We start from the raw sequence: 18,114 nt of genomic DNA, 5'->3' as shown, positions 1-18,114 counted from the left end.
TTGATCATTCCAATTGATTTATTCAATCATCTCCAAGTGTCACTCAGTCTCTTTGCAGTAGAAGCAGGAAGTCCCTTCGTCGTGTGTCGTTTTTGGGCTCGATTCCCAGTTAGGATCAAATTAACCAATTTGGAGGCTGAAACATCCAGTTAAATTCCCGGCCTTAATTGTAATCCAGGAAACCGTTGGTGTGTCCAAAGTGACCGAATGTTTCCTCTCATCATCTGCATGGCTAATCTGTAGTGGCGTTGTTATGTACAGTAAGCACGGCAGCTGCGTGGAGCGTGCACAGTGATGCAAGACTTTCTTCTCTTTGACTCACGGCCCCAGGCATCCACCGAGGCTCAGACTTTAATCCCCTGATTGCCGTGTTTAGGCCAGGCGAGTGGCAGCTCCACGTCAAGGCGGCCACAGCTAACGACGAGCTAATGACACAACGATGACAAGGAGCATTTGTGAACCCAATCAGTAGCCTACAGTCTGGCTGCCTGGTGATTAGGGCAATCAAACTCTGTGCAGCCTGAATGAGCGGCTCGCTGTCTGCCTCTTATGTCACCACCATGATTAAAGGGGAAACGTTGCGTTCAAAGTCAGGCTGACACAAACGTTCTGCCAGGTTGGCAGCATTAGCAGAGCTAGCTGTCAAACTATGGAGCAAAAAGTGGATTAATTGGTCTTTTTTTAAGATGTTCAAGCATATAATCCCCAGTCAGGTCATACAAAGATTTTTGGGACCATTTTGAGGTGTGTTTATGCGAGAAAGTAAAAAAAAACATACCCCATGTGGAAAGCATTCCGAATGGCCTCAGATTAGAGAAATAGGGTTTACATCTTACAGGACTGATAAGCTAATGGCTAGTTTGCTGGCTTTTTAAAGGGGATCTATGTGACCATATTTCTATGGTCGGGAGTAAACGTGTTTATGAAGCTCTTTGCACTAAATCCCTCTCACATAAAGCGATCACTGCAGTTTTGTTCTTGGCATTTTCAGTACCTTCCAGAATGAGCCGTTTCAGCACTCTATCACTTTAAGAAAACAAGCTGCTTTTGGCCACGCCTACCCACCCTTTTTTCAGGCTGTTATAAGCTAAGACGCTCTGATCTCTGGGAGCTGCTTGTAGTAGAGCTGCTGCTCATCCAGTTTGGAGAAGTGAGAGGTAGTTCTATGCTAATTAACTCATTTGTAATGCCACAAACGAGGATTTTTTTATTTAGGCACATAATTCCTACAAACGCTTACAAGAAACAGATGGACGAGTTTGTTTCCGATTTGGAGACTTTACAGAGGCAGTAGAGACCCGCATGGCTGCACAAAAGGATGCAAAAGCTGAAATTTGCATAATATGTTGCTTTTAAAACATCTCCAACTTAAAAATTTCCAACTGTAACATTAACTGGTAGACTGCTACAACACATTGAATGGTCACAGCATTAGGGATCTGTACCTTTGACATCTGAATCGATTCGGTACTAATTCCCGGTACCTAGGAATCAATACCGGTACTTAACGGTACCAAATTTCGATACTTTTGAGTGTTTAATATTTTAATTCTCTTTTATAATTAAATATATATTTTTCTCAATATATAACCATATTTGATAAATATCACGATAAATAACATACAACTGTATGTATTTTAACATTGTCCTTGTAGTTTTATAAGCTGATAATTAAACTGAAGCAAACATCTTTACTGTGAACTAAATTTACTGTGTAACTTCATTCCTTTTGCCGTCCTTTTTCATTTGATTTTTCCCACTGGGAAGTTAGAATTTCTGAGGAGAAAGCGAGCGCACCATTGGCTGATAACAATGGTGGCAATGGAAGCTAACATATCAAGCTAACGTTATCTTAAACAGTTTATTTAGCTGCTGGAGCAGATTAAAACGATAATGCCTCACACTTAGATCGTCATCGCTGGTTTCATCTTCACCTAATCACCCGTCGCATTTAGTAAAGTGAAGCCAAACTTTAGAGCGCGTTCATGTTCTTCTAGTCGGAAATTCGGAGTTCCGAGGAGAAAGCGAACGCACCATTAGCGAAACGGAAGCTAACATATCAAGCTAACGTTATCTTAAACATTTAATTTGCCTACCGGAGCAGATTAAGATGAGGATGTCTCACTTAGATCGTTGTCGCTGGTTTCATCATCACCCAGTTACCCATCACATTTAGTGAAGTGGACTCAAGCTTTAGCGTGCGTTCTTTCTACCATGCTGCTCTGTTTACAACTCGCTCGCAGCAACCGACGACATAACGCTCTTGCGCATGCGCAGCTGTCTAGGTGAGTTCTCCTTATGAAGGACGGGTACTGAAACGAGGCACCGTTTCAAATGACGTGAATTGGTGCTCAGTCGGTACTATGGAATTCGGTCGGTACCTTAAAAAGTACCGAATTCGGTACCCATCGCTACACAGCACTCTGTTTGGTGGGCCAATCACATAGCTCTCTTGATTTGTTGGGCCAATCACAGCACTCTTATCAGTTTGGTGGGTGGGACAATGCGACTGAGCGAAAAAACAAAGATGGCGACAGCTTGTTTGAAACTGCTTTGTCATCAGCTTTGGACTATTTAGACTTGCGCTTTGAGTCGAAAGCAGACAGAGGTTCTTCAGTCTTTTATTTAGAAAAAGGGTGTATTTGTGTCTTCATCGACATGTGTGTGACGGACTGCCTTGTTGACTGACATCTGTAGCAGTGATTACATCATGTTTGATGTCCAATAGCATGCGGAGACAGTTTGAAAGACAACCGCAGATCCCACCCCATGACCAAGCTCTCTCTATGGGACGTGGCCTGACTACACATTCACATATAAAAGATGGCTTGCCAGGCTAGCTATAATTATCACCAGCAGCAAAACGACTGATTTAACTACTTTTTATTGTTTGTCTACGGTGAGACGGCACAAGGAAGTCATTAGACCAATAGGAACTTCCTGCCAAAATGACCTTGTAGTGCCTGAGTGCATTTCAGATGGCGAGCCCAATTATTTTAATTTATAAATTTAGCACAAACAAGATTGGTGCTTTTGTATTTTTTTTGGTTCCTAATTCTAAATTTTACAGAAATTCATCAGAACTTTTTTTAAACCTCAACTCTGCATCCGTTTTCTCATTTTACAGGAATTCCTGCATGAACAATAAAATATTCCTGGATTTAACACGAAGTGCCTCTCTTACTGCTGCTGATATGAACGCTTGTAAATCGCCTCAAAGGTCCACTAAGAGGAGCGTGTGATGCATATATCTGTGGTGTTGCACAGACTAGCCATTAGCCTATCAATCCCACTATAGAAAAACTATATCTCTGCAAATCAAGGCTGTTTGAGACTTCTCTACAGTAATAATGATTATTAATGCATTTTTCAGAAAAATCCACTCAAAGAAACTGATTTTCAAAGATTTAGGCCCTTTTGAGGACAAAATGTTCACTTACAGTCGAAACTTCATCCTGCCAGCAGAGGCAACCCTCACACAGTTTCAGTTAAATATTATTAAATATAATATATTAATATCAATATATATTTATAATATAAATATTAAGTGTCAAATGTTTGATGAAAAAACAAAACCAGTCTCATGTGAGTAATTCTTCTGTACTACGGCATCAGAAGACCATCTGTTAGTCGTGACCAGCTATTATAATGAGCTCAGGTGGCATTTAGAGGGGAAAGCGTCACAGCCGTCATCATGACATGCACTTCTCTCTGACTCAGCATTCAGACACACTCAGACGTCTGGTGCGTAGACTCTATACGTTCACACGCGCTTACAGGAACGTTTAGTGTGCGCTTGTGATCCGTGTGTCCGTGAGAACGGTAGACAGACTGACCTCGCTGCAGACAGACAGCAGGAGCCACTTCTGCTGCACGGCTGCGGGGGAATCCCTGCTCTGGTGTTTCCTACTGAGCCAATACAGAAGTTAGCAGCTGCTCACAAAGTGCACGCGCTCTGGGGTTCACCTCAGGGCAAAACCCTACTGTGGATCTTTCCCTGCATGTGCAGTTGCAGGTTGTTGAATAATTGTGAAACGGACCGATGCATCGTTTGCATTCAAGGCGAAAGTAAATTAGAATTAAATTAGTTAAATAAAAACTGTTTATGCAGAGGTGTGTGTGTGGGGGCTTTGACTTCCTGTAACTGTGTTTTTAAGATGCTGCTTTTAGCCACAAAGTATAATCAAACACGTAATCTGAAACAAAAGGTCACATTCACGCTTTTCTGTCTGACGCTAAGCAGTCAGCTGAATGTTTCCCAGAGTTTTGAGCTAAAGCTTTCAGTCACTTCATGCTAAAATCTGCTGAAGAGGAAAGTACAATTAGGTGGCCCATTATCGGTGCAGTAACAGCTCTGGCAGTTATTTGTTTCCCCCGATGGACAGTCAAAGAAAGAATCCCATTTTGGAAATGCTGCATCCACAAAAAAATCCGTTCCCTATGGTTCAAAAAGTGTTTGAAGCAGCAAAAAAAGATGTTTTATGACAGCAGCAACAATTAGCTGTATGTAAACAAGTGGAGAAAAAAATCTGGGAAAATGAGAGAAAAATAAAGAATCAGAAAACATCTCAGAACCCGAAGCGCCTCGCATCCTATAATTATCTGCATTCTTCCTCCTCCATAATTAAGGTTTCCTTTATGGGAAGAAGGATGAGCTATAAGGAGGATTAAAGTTATTCATGATGAAGATCGAGTCTTTCTGATGGTGACAGCAGGAGCCCTTTGGGCTTCAGATCTTTGCTAAACTTTCACACACGAAAAGGAAGAAACCCTCCTGTCTCATTTAGGAGACAAAATAAACAAACAAAAGCAGCCGCTGATTGGTTTCTGAACGTGTGGGATATTCGTATCTACTGTGCCAAGGAGCAGGCCCATGCCCAGAGCCCATTAAAGGCTTTCGTGGGTTAGGATGTAACAAACTAAAGAGCACGCCCACTTCTTTCTTTTTCCTCGGTGCAGGGAGCGATCCCAACTTAAACATCCTCTGATTTTTCTGTCACGATTTGGTCAAAGTGTGATGATAACTGAACTGTTCACTAAAAATGATAAAAAAAAAATGACATTGTTGCTCTAATCCAGCGATTTAACCTAAAACAACGCGTGTTTGCTCTACGGCCCCGGCTTTAACGGTTAATAAGCTGTGAGGCTGAGCCGTGGTTTAGGGCGTCGGTTCAAAACGAAGACTCAGAAAAACAAAAGAGAGGCTTTTCTTTCATTTACAGACCAAAGAGCTAACAGATGTTAGCCTTTTAACCAGGAGGCATTATCAGCTCGTCAGTGAAACCGTTTAAGCTTAATGACTCAGAAGTTAAAGCCCCATCCGGGAGAAATCGCACCAAAACTGATGTCTTGTTTTTAATCCAAACTCAAAACTGATTAAACTGCATTTTCCTCAGGAAGAAGCAACTGTAAACATCATTACCTCTTATTTATTTGTTTGTTTCCTGTGAATTTGACCTCACGTCCTTTTTACCTCAACATGAACGAGCATCATGGAGTCAGCAGTTTGGATCAGAGTTGAATGCAAAAGCATCGATTCAGGTTTTGTAGCCGATACGGATTTCTGATTCTCGCACTGATTCTTGTGTTTTTGGTCTTTTTCACAAGACATCTTGGGTCTACATGATTTTCACTTGAATCGAACCGTAGCAGTAGCAAAAGACTTAGTCCTCCAGGTCGGGCCAGCCACGCTCCATCAAAGCCTCAGCAGCTCTTCCACTGGCCCAAACATTTTAGGCTAGGCCAATCACAGTGCTCTGTTTGTAGATAAATGTTGGACGGGCATGTACGGCAGAGCTGTGATGGAGGAAAACTACAAAGATGGCGGCTCGGGAACGGCGTGTGTTTGAAACGGCCTTGGCATGAACTTTAGACTTTTCTTTGTGACATGAGCAGGTAGAGGACTTGTACCTTCTCAACATTGTATCTGTGGAGGGCTGCCTTGTTGGCTGATTTCCGTCGTTGTCAATGTGTCATGTTTCATTGCACTGATTGGTCCTAGCACTGTCCAATAGTGTTACGGTTTAAAGTCATCTGTAGACCATGTGGTCAAATTACAGTATATATATAACATGGCTTCCCAGGCCACACTGTGTTAACGTTTATTTATTTGGCAGACGCTTTTATCCAAAGCGACGTACAATTGCTAACCTACAGGGCGTGTTGTGATCTGTGGAGGAAACCGGAGTACCCGGAGGAAACCCACGCAGGCATGGGGAGAACCAGTGGTGGCGCCAGGGGGGTGCTAGGGGGCGCTATAGCTACCCCTGGATTAAGCTTGGTTTCTGCTTGACGCATTTACTTTCCGCTTGGTGATACGGCTCACGGATGGAACGCGTTTCACAACTCGCAGCTTTTATTGTTCATACGGCTTGTCTCTGCGGCGAGCCAATATTCTCCCAAAATGTAGGGGGCAGCATGGAGCTCTACGGCATGCATCCAACACTACACCATAGTAGAAGTAGAAATTACTGTTGTTTACAACATGGCATTCCAGCATTTTTTTAACAGTGTCCTTGTCTTTTCCAACAGTGCGAGCTATTTCTCTCCAAGAATTATTAACAACATGTTGATCACGGTGATCTCTGAGAGCTGAATCATAAAAATGTCTGTATTTACGAACATCTGCCATAACTAGTTATTGCCGGTCCGCCATGTTTTTCCACGTCCGACCGTCCGTGTGGTTAGAAAATTTCTTAGGTGCTCGGTGCAGAAATTTTGGGCCGTGCGGAGGCGCGGTGGAAGGGCGTGGTTGTTAAAATGACGCAACTTTGCCGCGCGGACCTCACGGACGCGTCAAGCATAAACCAACCTTTAGTCATTGCACCCCCAAGTAAATATAGATTTTATTTTTTACAATTTAATTTTAATTTTACATGTGGATGTGATAATATTTAACATACAAAACAAAAATAATCAGTAAATTATCACATAGAGAGTAAAAACTTAAACCAAAACAGGAAATTGATGTTAACCTTTGACCTCATTTTCCACCTGCAAACGAGAGAAAGGTAGCACTAGTGGTAAAATGGATCGTTTTCGTTGCCCAAATTTCCACGGGTTCAGTCAGAAACGAATGAATCTTTGGAAATGATCTCAGACCCACAAAAACCTACGGATCTGGATGAAGAGAGTCAACCCTCAACCGCCGCAGCGGTCGAGGGTTTTGCCGCTGGAAATGCTAACACTAACGTTAGCTAACCTTGCAACACTATAGATGGTTTTCTGTGAGGCTGTGTGTGTTTATGATTTCATGGAAAAGTCAGCGATTTTTCATATGTTTATGATGTATATTAATGATTGTTTCAGGTGTTGTTGAGGTTTTGTGCACGCATGTGTATCTGCTAGTGTTGAAGGTGTTTTAGAGAACAATAGGTACGCATGACCACTTCCTTCATAGCACCCTCAATAAAAAGACTAGCTCCTTCATAGCACCTGCAGAAAAACATTTCTGGAGCCGCCACTGGGGAGAACATGCAACTCCACGCAGAAAGGCTGCAGCTGAGTTTCGAACCTGCAACCTTCTTGCTGCGAGGCATCAGTGCTAACAACTGCGCCACCATGCAGCCCAAAATAAATAATTACTTTTTTCTCAAAAAGAGAGGAACCTTATGGAAATGAAGTTTGTGGATCAGTCGGTCCATAAATAGGTTTAAATTTTGAATGCCTGACGCGCCCACCACCCCACCCTCACTTTCTAGCCTGCAGACATTGATTTTAGTCAATCCTGCTGAATATTTCTGCAGATTTCGATCACTGGATGACTTTTCAGTGCATTTTTTAAATTCAACATGCAGTTTTGACCCTCCGATGCATCTGCAGCTCCTGCTCCAGGAGAACACCCTCTCAACCTTTCAGTCTCTTCTCTTTTACTTCCAAGCCAGAGAAACCTTAATAAAACAAATTTTTTATTATCAGATTGGCAGCAAAGACCCCGGAGTGGTGTGGTTGCTTGCCGACCAGAAAATTGTATTTACAACAACACTTTAACCTTGACCGACGGAGGGTAGAGCGTCCCGCTCTGATCCAGAAGTGTGCGAGGGTGGAGGCAGGTTGAGGATCAGTCGACCACATAATCAGCGCACCCCTCAGCTTTACTCTACCTGGAAACCATTACGCGGGCAACCCCTGAGAGTGTTCCCCCATAAAGTCGTGTTGACAGACGGCGAAAGCGACGAGAAGGCCCCAAAAGTAAACAAGTACCTAGAAATACGTTTGGAGCCCTAATCAAGTCCAGAAGCTCCTCTCTGTCCACGCGCCTTCAGACTTTTAGAAATACATATTATATTCAGCTAAACTGGAGACAGAGTTTTGCTGTTCTGCGGCTGTCACAAGTTTTCTATTATTTGCTTTCATTTTAATAAAATATTGAAACTTCTATATCTGGTTTCAGAATTCCTCCCACTCCCTGGGCCTCACACTCACCGGGAGTTTGAGTCGAGCACGAAGAAAAAAACTACAATCCTGCTTCCTCATGAATAAACACAGCCCAGTCGACACTTTTATGAGCCTGTTTTCTTTGAGCTTCTCTTCAAGACTTTTTTTACTCATCCGAGGACAGAAAAGAGTCTCGATCGGCGGTGAGATCCATTTTTACGCCCGTCACAACTTCACCGAATCACTAACTGCAAAAATCAAACTTCCTTCTAGAATCTCCCCAGCAGCAACAAGGCATGGCGCCTTTTTGTCACACACACGTGTACATGCACACACACACACACACACACACACACACACACACACACACACACACACACACACACACACACACGCGCTCCTCCTTCATGCAGAAGCCAAACGTATAAAAACGGATCCAGCTCTAATAAATAACGTCTTTTTCCTGCTCTGCCGCAAAAGGAAGCTGGTTTCTACAGTTTAACACTTAGAAATAAAGAAAAGTTCATTTCCATGGGTGTAAAAGTGCTTGCAGGGGGAAGACTGAGCCAAGGACACGACCCAGCCCACAGACCCAATCACAGCTGCTTCTAACCCAAGAAGCCCATCTGATGCAGACGCTGCCAACACGTCAGGGTCGGGAGGCCGTAAACTTTATACAACTCTGCTTCTCGAGAGGGAAAGCTGTTTTTAGAGCCTGCTTCTGACTAAATCTATTTATTTTCACGCTTTAAAAGCATCAGGGCCTCTCTGATTAAACCGTGCTGAGGGTTAGCAGGTGTAGCCTCACTGTGGTTATCATCAGCAGCTCTGGGAGTCTGCATCAGATTACCAGGACTCCTCCTGGCTCTCACAGCACTTTAACTGTCAGACGATTAGCTCGTTCTGCAGCTCTATACTGAGTTAAACGGCGTGAAAAAAGGCACCGTCTGTTCCCTTTGTGACTTGTGTGTTTTATATGTGTGCAAAGTGTGTGTGTGTGTGTGAGTGTCTTCAGCGGAGGACTGAGGTTTCTGAGGTGAGGCGTCGTCTAGCTTCTCACGCGAAGCGCATCTGATGTTGCACATCAGACGCTTAAATGTGTGTGCAGCGAGATAAAGTCCAAATGTACGCAAATGACAAAAATAACAGCAACAGACGGGTGAAGTTTGTGTTGATGCTCTTTATTCACCCGCCTGCCTCTCCTCTTTCAGCTCAAATGACATTGAAGATGGACGTCAAAGATCAGAATCGTGTCTCAGTGGCTGGACTTGCACACATGAAGCTCGCTGATGTGTTTCCTGACTTCTGAAGAGATGAAACCGTGTTTCCATGAGTCGACGTGCATTAGAGAAAAGCAGAGGAAGGTGGATAATTAGCTTGAGTCATTCTTCTTCATTTCAGTTTGATTTGAATCTAAAAACAAAGACGTGGCTTTGCATGAGCAACACAGCTAACCGCCGGCCTACTTAGCTTACTAGTCCTGATTTGGATGTTCTCAGACTGAACGGGAGGATTTAATTTGATGTTCGGCCTCCTGACAGAAAGGATTTGGTTTCGGTTACCGTTTGAAACACTTGTTCCCCTCTTTGACCCGCTCGTCTCCCGCTCCGGTCAAATCAAAATCAGGTCCTCTGCGAGTGCAGACGGCGCGCATTTAAAACGCTGCTCTGCACGCAGCGCGGAGATAAAGGAGCGCAGAAGTTTGAGCTCTTGTCAAGGGGGAACTACAAAAGGGTGTGTGTGTGTGTGTGTGTGTGTGTGTGTGTACGCTGTGAGAACACTGGAACATCGTCTCCTGTCACTGCGGTTCCTCTGAGCTTATCAGAGGATTGTTCTCATGTGAGACGCAGATGCAGAGACGGTGTGTGTGAGGCTCCGCAGATTTTCAGATAAACTCTGCTAACAATTATGAAGTAGTAGTCCGTCTCCTGTGGCTGCCTCTAATTACCACAGCCTTAATTGGGAGAGGGGATTTGTCGTTTCTCCGTATTTATTTATTTATTTATTTATTTATTTATTCATTCATTAGCAGCTTTATTAGTGGTTTAGTGGAATCCTCCAGCTCAGATTTGTAATATCAGGAACCATTTTGACATTTATTCAGATGAAAGTCTTTCATTTTCTTTCCTCACACACGTCGTAAAGCTGGTGAGTAGAAGCTGTCTGATTGGAATCACCATGGCAACAAATGGTTTCTTCATTAAGGACAGCCAAGAGCACTCACCTCACCACAAAGACCAAAAGTATCTCCTGGAAATAAAGCACTAATATGTTTTGTTTTTTTTCCTTCTTGCTCTTTCATTGTATTGCCGTGTTCCAGTAAAGCAGCCGGTCACATGGAGCCTCTTTTCTCACAGACACAGCTCAGAGTTTCACTTGATAATGAACGTCTGTGGTGAGAATCCCATTATGGCGCTACTCTATCAAGGCTGCAGAAAACACAGAAGCAGAAATGCCTTTATGGGCCTTATTAGATGAGGGCTGCTGTGCAAACCAGATCCGGTTGTGTGTGTGTGTGTGTGTGTGTGTGTGTGTGTGTGTGTGCGCGCGCGTGTTTGTGTGTGTGTGTGTGTGTGTGTGTGGGGGGGGGGGGGGGGGTGTGGACAGATAGATTAATGCACAGTACAAGACACAAATGAGTGTTTTAAGTGCTTTTTTTGTCAAGTTTCTTGCAAAGTGGTGGGATGAAAAGGGGTGATTGGTGCTCACCTCTCAGTAGACTGCTGCTGTAGTTGAAGGAGTCAAAGATGCTGTTGGATGCCATGACAGGAAAGGTGGGATGGAGCGCTGCAGTCAATCTCCACCGACCTTAAAGGGTGGGCGAAGGAAAAACAAACAATATAAAAACGAGATTCAAACACAGAAATGAGACGAGCAAGAGAAGGAAGGAGAAGTCTGAGAGGATGAAAACTCCTGGAGCTCTGAGACAGTTTGCAACCAAGAATCTTGGGTTTGTGACTACCACAGGAATCCCAAGCCACAAGCTTGCAAGAGAGAGCAGCTGCATGTGTTAGCAGCAGCAGCAGAGGCATAGGAGGAGAGGGTCAGAAAAGAAGAAGAAGAAACGGTAAATGTGGCTGAGAGAGAATCAGGTGGACAAGCCGTGTCTCCAGGTGTGGAGGTGGACTCACCAGGGCCGTAGATGAAGGGGGGCCCACCTTACGGAGCCCCGGGTTGATGGAGGCAGGTTTTGTGGTGGTCTGTCTAGCAGCAGGCTGATAGTCCGAGGTTAACCCGCCGGCCTGATAGCGCGGTCTGCCACTTTTCCTCCTCTTCCTCGGTGGCCTGACTGGAGTTTCAGCGCTAGTAAAAAGCTAAAAGCCACAGTCTCTCTGCATCCTCCTCGCCATCCTCCACTCAGAGAGACAGACGCACTCGCCTCCGTGAGTGGTGGAGCCCACGTCACATGTCACATGAGGTCACCGGGCCTCTCTCTCCCTCCCTCCCGCCCTCCCTCCCTTCCTTCTCCTCCTGCCGTCTTTGCCTTTTCTCTGGCTTTCTGTTTCGGGTTGTACTTTCCACACTTCTCCTCTGACTTCCAGTCCTCACTCCCACTCTTCGTCAGTCGACCAAAAGTTCTGGAAACCTTTGAGCCCTGCCCTGCTCTGGCTCCAGAGCTTTGGGAGAGGTAGACCGTCAAACCCCGACAGAAACAAAGAGCAAAGAGAATTACAAGAAATATTAGATGAACATTGAGACGCCGGTGTGGAGAGGAGGAAGCTTGGTCTCTAACTGGTGAAGCTGCTGCTGCCGTTAGCTGTGCTGGTTTTCTGTTTGTCTGACTCACTGCACATCTGTGTTTGTAAGAACCGGTGGTTTTGGGCCCACAAAACCTCCACCCTCACTTACCACTTGATAGTATCGTGATCTTAGTTTCATCAGAAGCTGCACTGCCAGTTACTCGCCTCAGCCCATTGTCTTTAAATGGTTGACATCAAACTCTTTTGTTTAAGAAACAGAAATCAACCCTCTTTGAGTCTCTGATCTCCAGATTTCAGCCTCCGACGCGTTCACTTTAGAAGGATTCGTGATGCAAACAGTCCTGTTGGGTTTAAACTCCCTCGGGTGCAGGTTTTTAAGTTTCTGGCGCTCCAAATGAAAGTGCAAAGCGATTTAACCTGATTGTGGTTTTCACACTTTTTCGTTTTCTATGCAGAATTTAAAAATGGAAAACGTCTTCACTGATGTGGCCACGTGCAATGCAGTTTGCAACGTCACCCTGAAACGAGACGCCAGTCCTCTCTGTTTTTCTTCTTCGACAGTTTGTTTGTTTTATTTCAACATTTGGGGTGTCAAATCGACCCCCTTTTGCATTGAAAAGTATCTAAATCGAGCTTCGGTGCGACGCAGGAAATGAGTTTAACCCAGTTTTGTTGCACAACAGCTACGTGAGCAACATTTAAATCTTGGTTGCGAGAATTCAGGGATGCTTGGGAGGTGACGGCTGCAGTGTCTCTGGTAATAATTTCAACTGTGCAATTAAAATATTGTGGTGAGCAGGCGCTCATCCCTTGTTGGAGATCAGGGGAGTTCCACTTTGCAGAACGTCTCATCTGCTCAGTCTGTGGGACTCATGGAGATAGACCACTCGTGCAACACAAAGATGCATAAAATACGGGACAATGAAACAGCTGAATTTTAGCTAAATAATCAAATGTACAAAAGAAAAATGGATTTTTACAAACACAAAATAAATTTTGGGTTTATTTGTACAAAAACCAACAAATTTAAGCAGATGAATGGTTAATTGTCAGCTCATCACTCGTCCATTGGTGCTAAAAACAGGAAATGATTTCTTAACATTTACAGAAAGTTCAGGAATGAGAAGAAGACAAAACGTGCCACCAGAAACTTTAATGTTGTCGTACGAAACCAAGAATCGTGTGTGTGTGTGTGTGTGTGTGTGTGTGTGTGTGTGTGTGTGTGTGTGTAAATCCATGGCATTTGCGAAGCTGTGGTATCCACACTTCCCCTGTCCTTTCTCCTGTCTCTCAGTGACGCGCTGACCACGTCTGGCCACGAGACAACAGACCCAAACCACCGTCCGGTCAGTCATGTGACCCAGCATCTTTCTCTGGAAATCCGTGTGTTCAGCTGATCTTTCTGCTTTTGTTTCCTACTGTATGTGGATGTGCCCCGCGCTAATTGCTGGACAGAAGCTCTGTTTACATGGTGTGTGTGTGTGTGTGTGTGTGTGTGTGTGTGTGTGTGTGTGTGTGTGTGTGTGTGTGTGTGTGTGTGTGTGTGTGTGTGTGTGTGTGTGTGTGTGTGTGCGTGTGCGCTAGAGAATGAATCGAGGAGAGAGCTTGCCGTACATCCTGGTAGCCCGCACTGCCCTGTAAATGAGCAGTTGCCATTGAGTTAGGCGGCAACGCGGGCTAAATGACATGGCGTGTCAGCGAGTGTGGCCGAAAGCTGAGGCCACAGCCGCGGCCCCAGGGCTTTTATCAGTCCGTCCACGCGGCCACTACAGGCCTCTGACTTAACCTCACACACAGCGAGGCTTCCTCTTCTGACACCTCTGCTGCCTCTGGAACACGGCCTCGGCCCGGGCCTGCCAGCCTGGGGACGGATCACTGCTCAGCCGAGCCGAGGAGGAGGAAACCTGCTCCCTGCGAGGCCAGAGTCACCCTGTTTTTAACCTTTGTGCTAGCTAAGGCTGTAAACAACTTTAGCATCAAATCAGATGTTGGAGAGAAACCCCGGAGAGCTGCTCCTCCTCTGATTTTCTTTAAGTGAGAAATACACTTCTCCTCTTGTTGTTTCCAAAAGGGCGGACTGTTTCAGATTATTGCCAATTTCCTTATTTTTGTCTCTGCGTGGAAAACAGAGACGCTGCATCTGGATTTTCAACAAAGAATAGAGGAAAGCTAAACAAATATAGGACAGCATCCCACAGCATTGTGCAAGAATGGGACTTGGCTTCATTGTGATGCAGACCGAGCTCGACATTTGAAGAAAGCGTCGGAGTCAAGGCCGTTTTTTTTTCCTCTTGTCTAGGTAAACATCTGCTTCATGTTTTGAAACGTATCTCAGGGCTTTGCACTGCCCATGACCGTGGGGGAAAACCGTCTGAAGATCATTGTGGCTGCTTTTCACTAAATTCTTTTTTCCCCTGCCCAGGCCTTGTTTATCAAGCCCCTGTATTTAAGCTTAATATAACTCCTGTTTTGCTGAGAAAACTGTGGTGGTTTAATCACTGTCAGTGGTCCTACGCCTCTCGGGCGTGGCCCGTCGAGCAAAAAGGACCCAGTGCGGTCGTGCGTCCAGCTGCAAAGGGGCTTATTTTGTGGTCTAAAAATTGCAGGCTTCCCCATATGTTCCCCATAAACGTGGAATGCAGCGTGGGACTTGAGGAGGTTTTTATAATGAAGTGGCCGTCATTGCATCAAACACCAGGGTCCTGCCCGCCCCGCCTCCAGCACGGCCCGCTTTTGGACCGGCAGCGCCAATGTCCTGACTCCTCACTCACACCTCATACAGCTAATTACAGAGCTGTTAAATGAAAGTCAGCTCCAGCGCAGGATTCTCATGGTCGGTGCTTTTAATGATTTGACAATTTGCAGATTTACAGGAGACATCTTATAGCTTTGTTTCTTATAATAGTTCCATAATCGACGCCAGACATGTTTATGATGTTATTTGCGCTAAATCCCTCTCACCCCTGAGCAGTTTTATTCTTGACATTTTCAGTACCTTCCACAATGAGTCGTTTCAGGGCTCTGTCACTTTAAGAAAGCAAGCTGGAGCTGGCCAAAGCGGATTAGGAAATAGTCTTTAGCCCCGTTGACTTGCATTTGTTTTTTTTTCCTTCTGCCGGGGACCCATGAGCCGACCGGAAAGGGAAGAGACTCCCCGAAGCACAAAATAATAATAATAATAATAATACATTCTATTTCAAGCGCCTTTCAAAGCTCTCAAGGTCACTGTACAGGACAAAATATAACAAGCAAGCAATACAAACAACAAGAAATAAATGCTGAAAGTAATTCCCAAAGGTAGAGTCGGAGCAGTGCGATGGATAATAGACTAAAAAGAGTAGATGGAAGGAGGACAGTTACAGTGAGTAAGCCAGGCAGGACATGTGAGTTTTGAGTTGAGACTTGAAGGTTGAGAAGGAGTTTATATTGCGGAGGAAAAGGATGCAAAAGGCGAGTTTTACCTAATGTGTCCCCTCAAAGGAAAACTTGAACATATAAGAACAGATTTTATTTTAGACCCAGCTAGAAAACCCTCGTCACCCTTGAGAAGTTAACTATTGGAGACAAAAGCAGCAGCTGAATGCACGGCTACCAACTCAGCATTCATCTGTGCGCCGCGTCTGAGTGTGTACGTGTGTTTTTGTTTTTATTGTCAGTGAGGCACTCCCAGATGCAGCGGTTTCAGCGTGCAGTATCACCGTTGGAAGTGATCACCAGGCCCATTATTTATTTATTGGCTCCAGCAGACATGGAGACTGTGGTAACCACACTGAGAGGAGGAGGAGTGTGTGGGTCTCTTGTCACCGCACACACACACACACACACACACACACACACAGGCCGTAAACCAGAGATCCTCTGCAGTGTGTCATGTTTACAGTAACCTGACAGATAACTGGGACACCAGAAGGCTGGAGTGTGTGAATTGTCATTCAGAACGCAGAAACTGATGAGTAACACCCAACATAATCCCCAAAACAGACTCATGACTGAGAACTCAACATCCAAGGTGTCGTTTAGCAGTTCACTCACCTGCTCTGCTTCTTTTAGCTGACTGTTTACAGGTAGTAAACTCCCCATCCAACCTCCCTCACCCAAAGAACTTCCTGTTTTTCAGAAACCGAGCCAACGCAAAGACGGCATCCAGCTTTTTTTCTCAGGTTAAATTTAAGCCCTCACTCAGCCACTGGCACCGACTCTGCACACTAATTGGACCGTTGCTGCTTGTCAAACAGTTTCTTCTGTGTATTTAATAAAACGCAGCGCAAAAATAAATACATTTAGTCATGTCAGTCACAATCAGTCAGTCGCGGTAATGATTTTTTAAATGCTCGGGTAAAGAGACAAATGATGCTTGGGGTGGTAAATTGTCCGAGTTGATTATTTTTCAGTGAGAAACTCTTTATGCACCCAAATGAGGTCAAATCAAAGTAAAATATAAGATGAATTACACTTTCTGAGCATGCTCAGATGTTTGGGTTTCATGTTAAAAGCCTAGCTTTGGTCTAGTGTGGAGAAAAGACGGAGTTAAAGCCGTTTTGGTCCAGTCTTGATAACAACGACACGCTGAGCCAATCTGTTAAAAGAGAAAAAAAGTGTTAGATTAATTAGATAGTTTTAAGATTTCTAGTTTGACAACCATTGGCAGAATAATTTTTTTACATATTTAAGAATATTTACCTTATTTCAAGTATTGCAGATAAAAATAATTTCCTTTTTAGACTTTTTAACTGTCTTAAATCCTTTTTTGCTGTGTTTGATGGTTTTAGCTGCTTGTAGGCTCAATATCTGCAGAGTTGAACGGCAGCCATCTTTGTGTTGCTGATCAATAAAATCCATCCTGATGTTCATGTGAAAATTTTGCTAACAGTACAACAAACACACTCAGACAGACTGTAATATGATTCTGCAGAGAAACATAAGTTGTTGAAATTTGATTTATTTACAGGCTGAATGTATCTTTATGTATTTTAGCTTCTTTTTTAAGTAAAACATGTTAAGATGACTTTTATTAGTGATTGGTTTAGGGTTCATTATTTAATGTTTATGAAGTTCTGCTCCCTAAATCCTTCTCACAGGAAGCCATTTCAGCAGTTTTATTCTTCATATTTTGAGTACCTTCCACAATGAGTCGTTTATGGGCTCTGGCCCAAAACATGCTGGAGCTGGCCACGCCCACCCCTACCCGGTCAGGCTGCAATTGGCTCAGAAGCTCCATTATCCAGGAGGGGCTTGTCCTTTAGCATTAGCACATTAGAGGAGGTTCTGTTTTACTTTTTAGGCACATAACTCCTAAAACCAAATACTGATGGAAAACGGATGTGGGCATTTTTTTCTGTTTTGGAGTGTTCATAGAGCCAGTAGAGATCCACATAGCAGCTCCAAACGAGTCTTTCATGAATTGTCCCCTTTTAAACAGTAAAGAAAAGATGGCAAACATTTTTCACATTATTAGCTTTTAATTTGAAAATCCAACCAGGAAGAGCGTGATTTAAACAATCAGAACACTAATCGTCTTGTAGTTTTACGTTTTGTTTACGAGCCTTATCACATTGTGCTCGTGTGTTTTCTTGTCTTCACCAAGGTGGTGAGTTCACGTTGGGCTTTGAGGTGCACAGAAGCACCACATCTTTGCAGCGGAGCAGCTGGAGGGTTAAACGCTGCAACCTCACATAAAAGCGCCCATAAGCCAGAGACCTCAGTTACCCCAAATGCCCCAATGTTCATCACTTGCTCACTCATTTCTCAATCCCAGCCACGCCAAATTAGAGCAGACCAACGCTGCCACTAATCCGACGGCTCTCCTCACCATCTCTGCAGCTTCCACAGGTGGAACCCTAACCCTGCAGAGCTGCACCAGCTGCATCTGCGTTTGTGACACACTTTCCTCAGTCCCACTCAGGCATCATTCTGAGAACGTATATTTTCCGTACAGCAGCAGGGTTCCACTCTGCACGTTTAAACGCTCCTCTTACGTTTTATTACCGATGAGTGTGTGCGATGCGCGCTTGTGTTTTGCGTCTGTTTGTGAGCGTAC

At 44.3% G+C, this 18,114-nt stretch overlaps 1 protein-coding gene across 2 annotated transcripts in view; it reads right to left on the bottom strand.

Annotated features, from left to right (window-relative positions):
- The window catches only part of runx3 (RUNX family transcription factor 3), a 47,764-nt gene extending 35,966 nt beyond the window's left edge, over positions 1-11,798 (bottom strand). The window contains exons 1-2 of one of the 2 annotated variants that reach the window (XM_015970379.3): positions 11,508-11,798; positions 11,086-11,184 (exon numbers count right to left, since the gene is read on the bottom strand). In XM_015970379.3, the coding sequence (XP_015825865.1) occupies positions 11,086-11,140 (55 nt within the window). In that variant the 5' untranslated portion in view covers positions 11,141-11,184; positions 11,508-11,798. The remainder of the gene's footprint in view (positions 1-11,085; positions 11,185-11,507) is intronic. The other variant, XM_015970380.3, reaches the window with a different exon arrangement.
- Positions 11,799-18,114: the final 6,316 nt, after the last annotated feature.

Source organism: Nothobranchius furzeri, chromosome 18, assembly GCF_043380555.1.
Source record: "Nothobranchius furzeri strain GRZ-AD chromosome 18, NfurGRZ-RIMD1, whole genome shotgun sequence".
NCBI lineage: Eukaryota > Metazoa > Chordata > Actinopteri > Cyprinodontiformes > Nothobranchiidae > Nothobranchius > Nothobranchius furzeri.
Note: the sequence above shows the minus strand (reverse complement) of the source record. Positions and strands in the feature narration are given on the sequence as shown.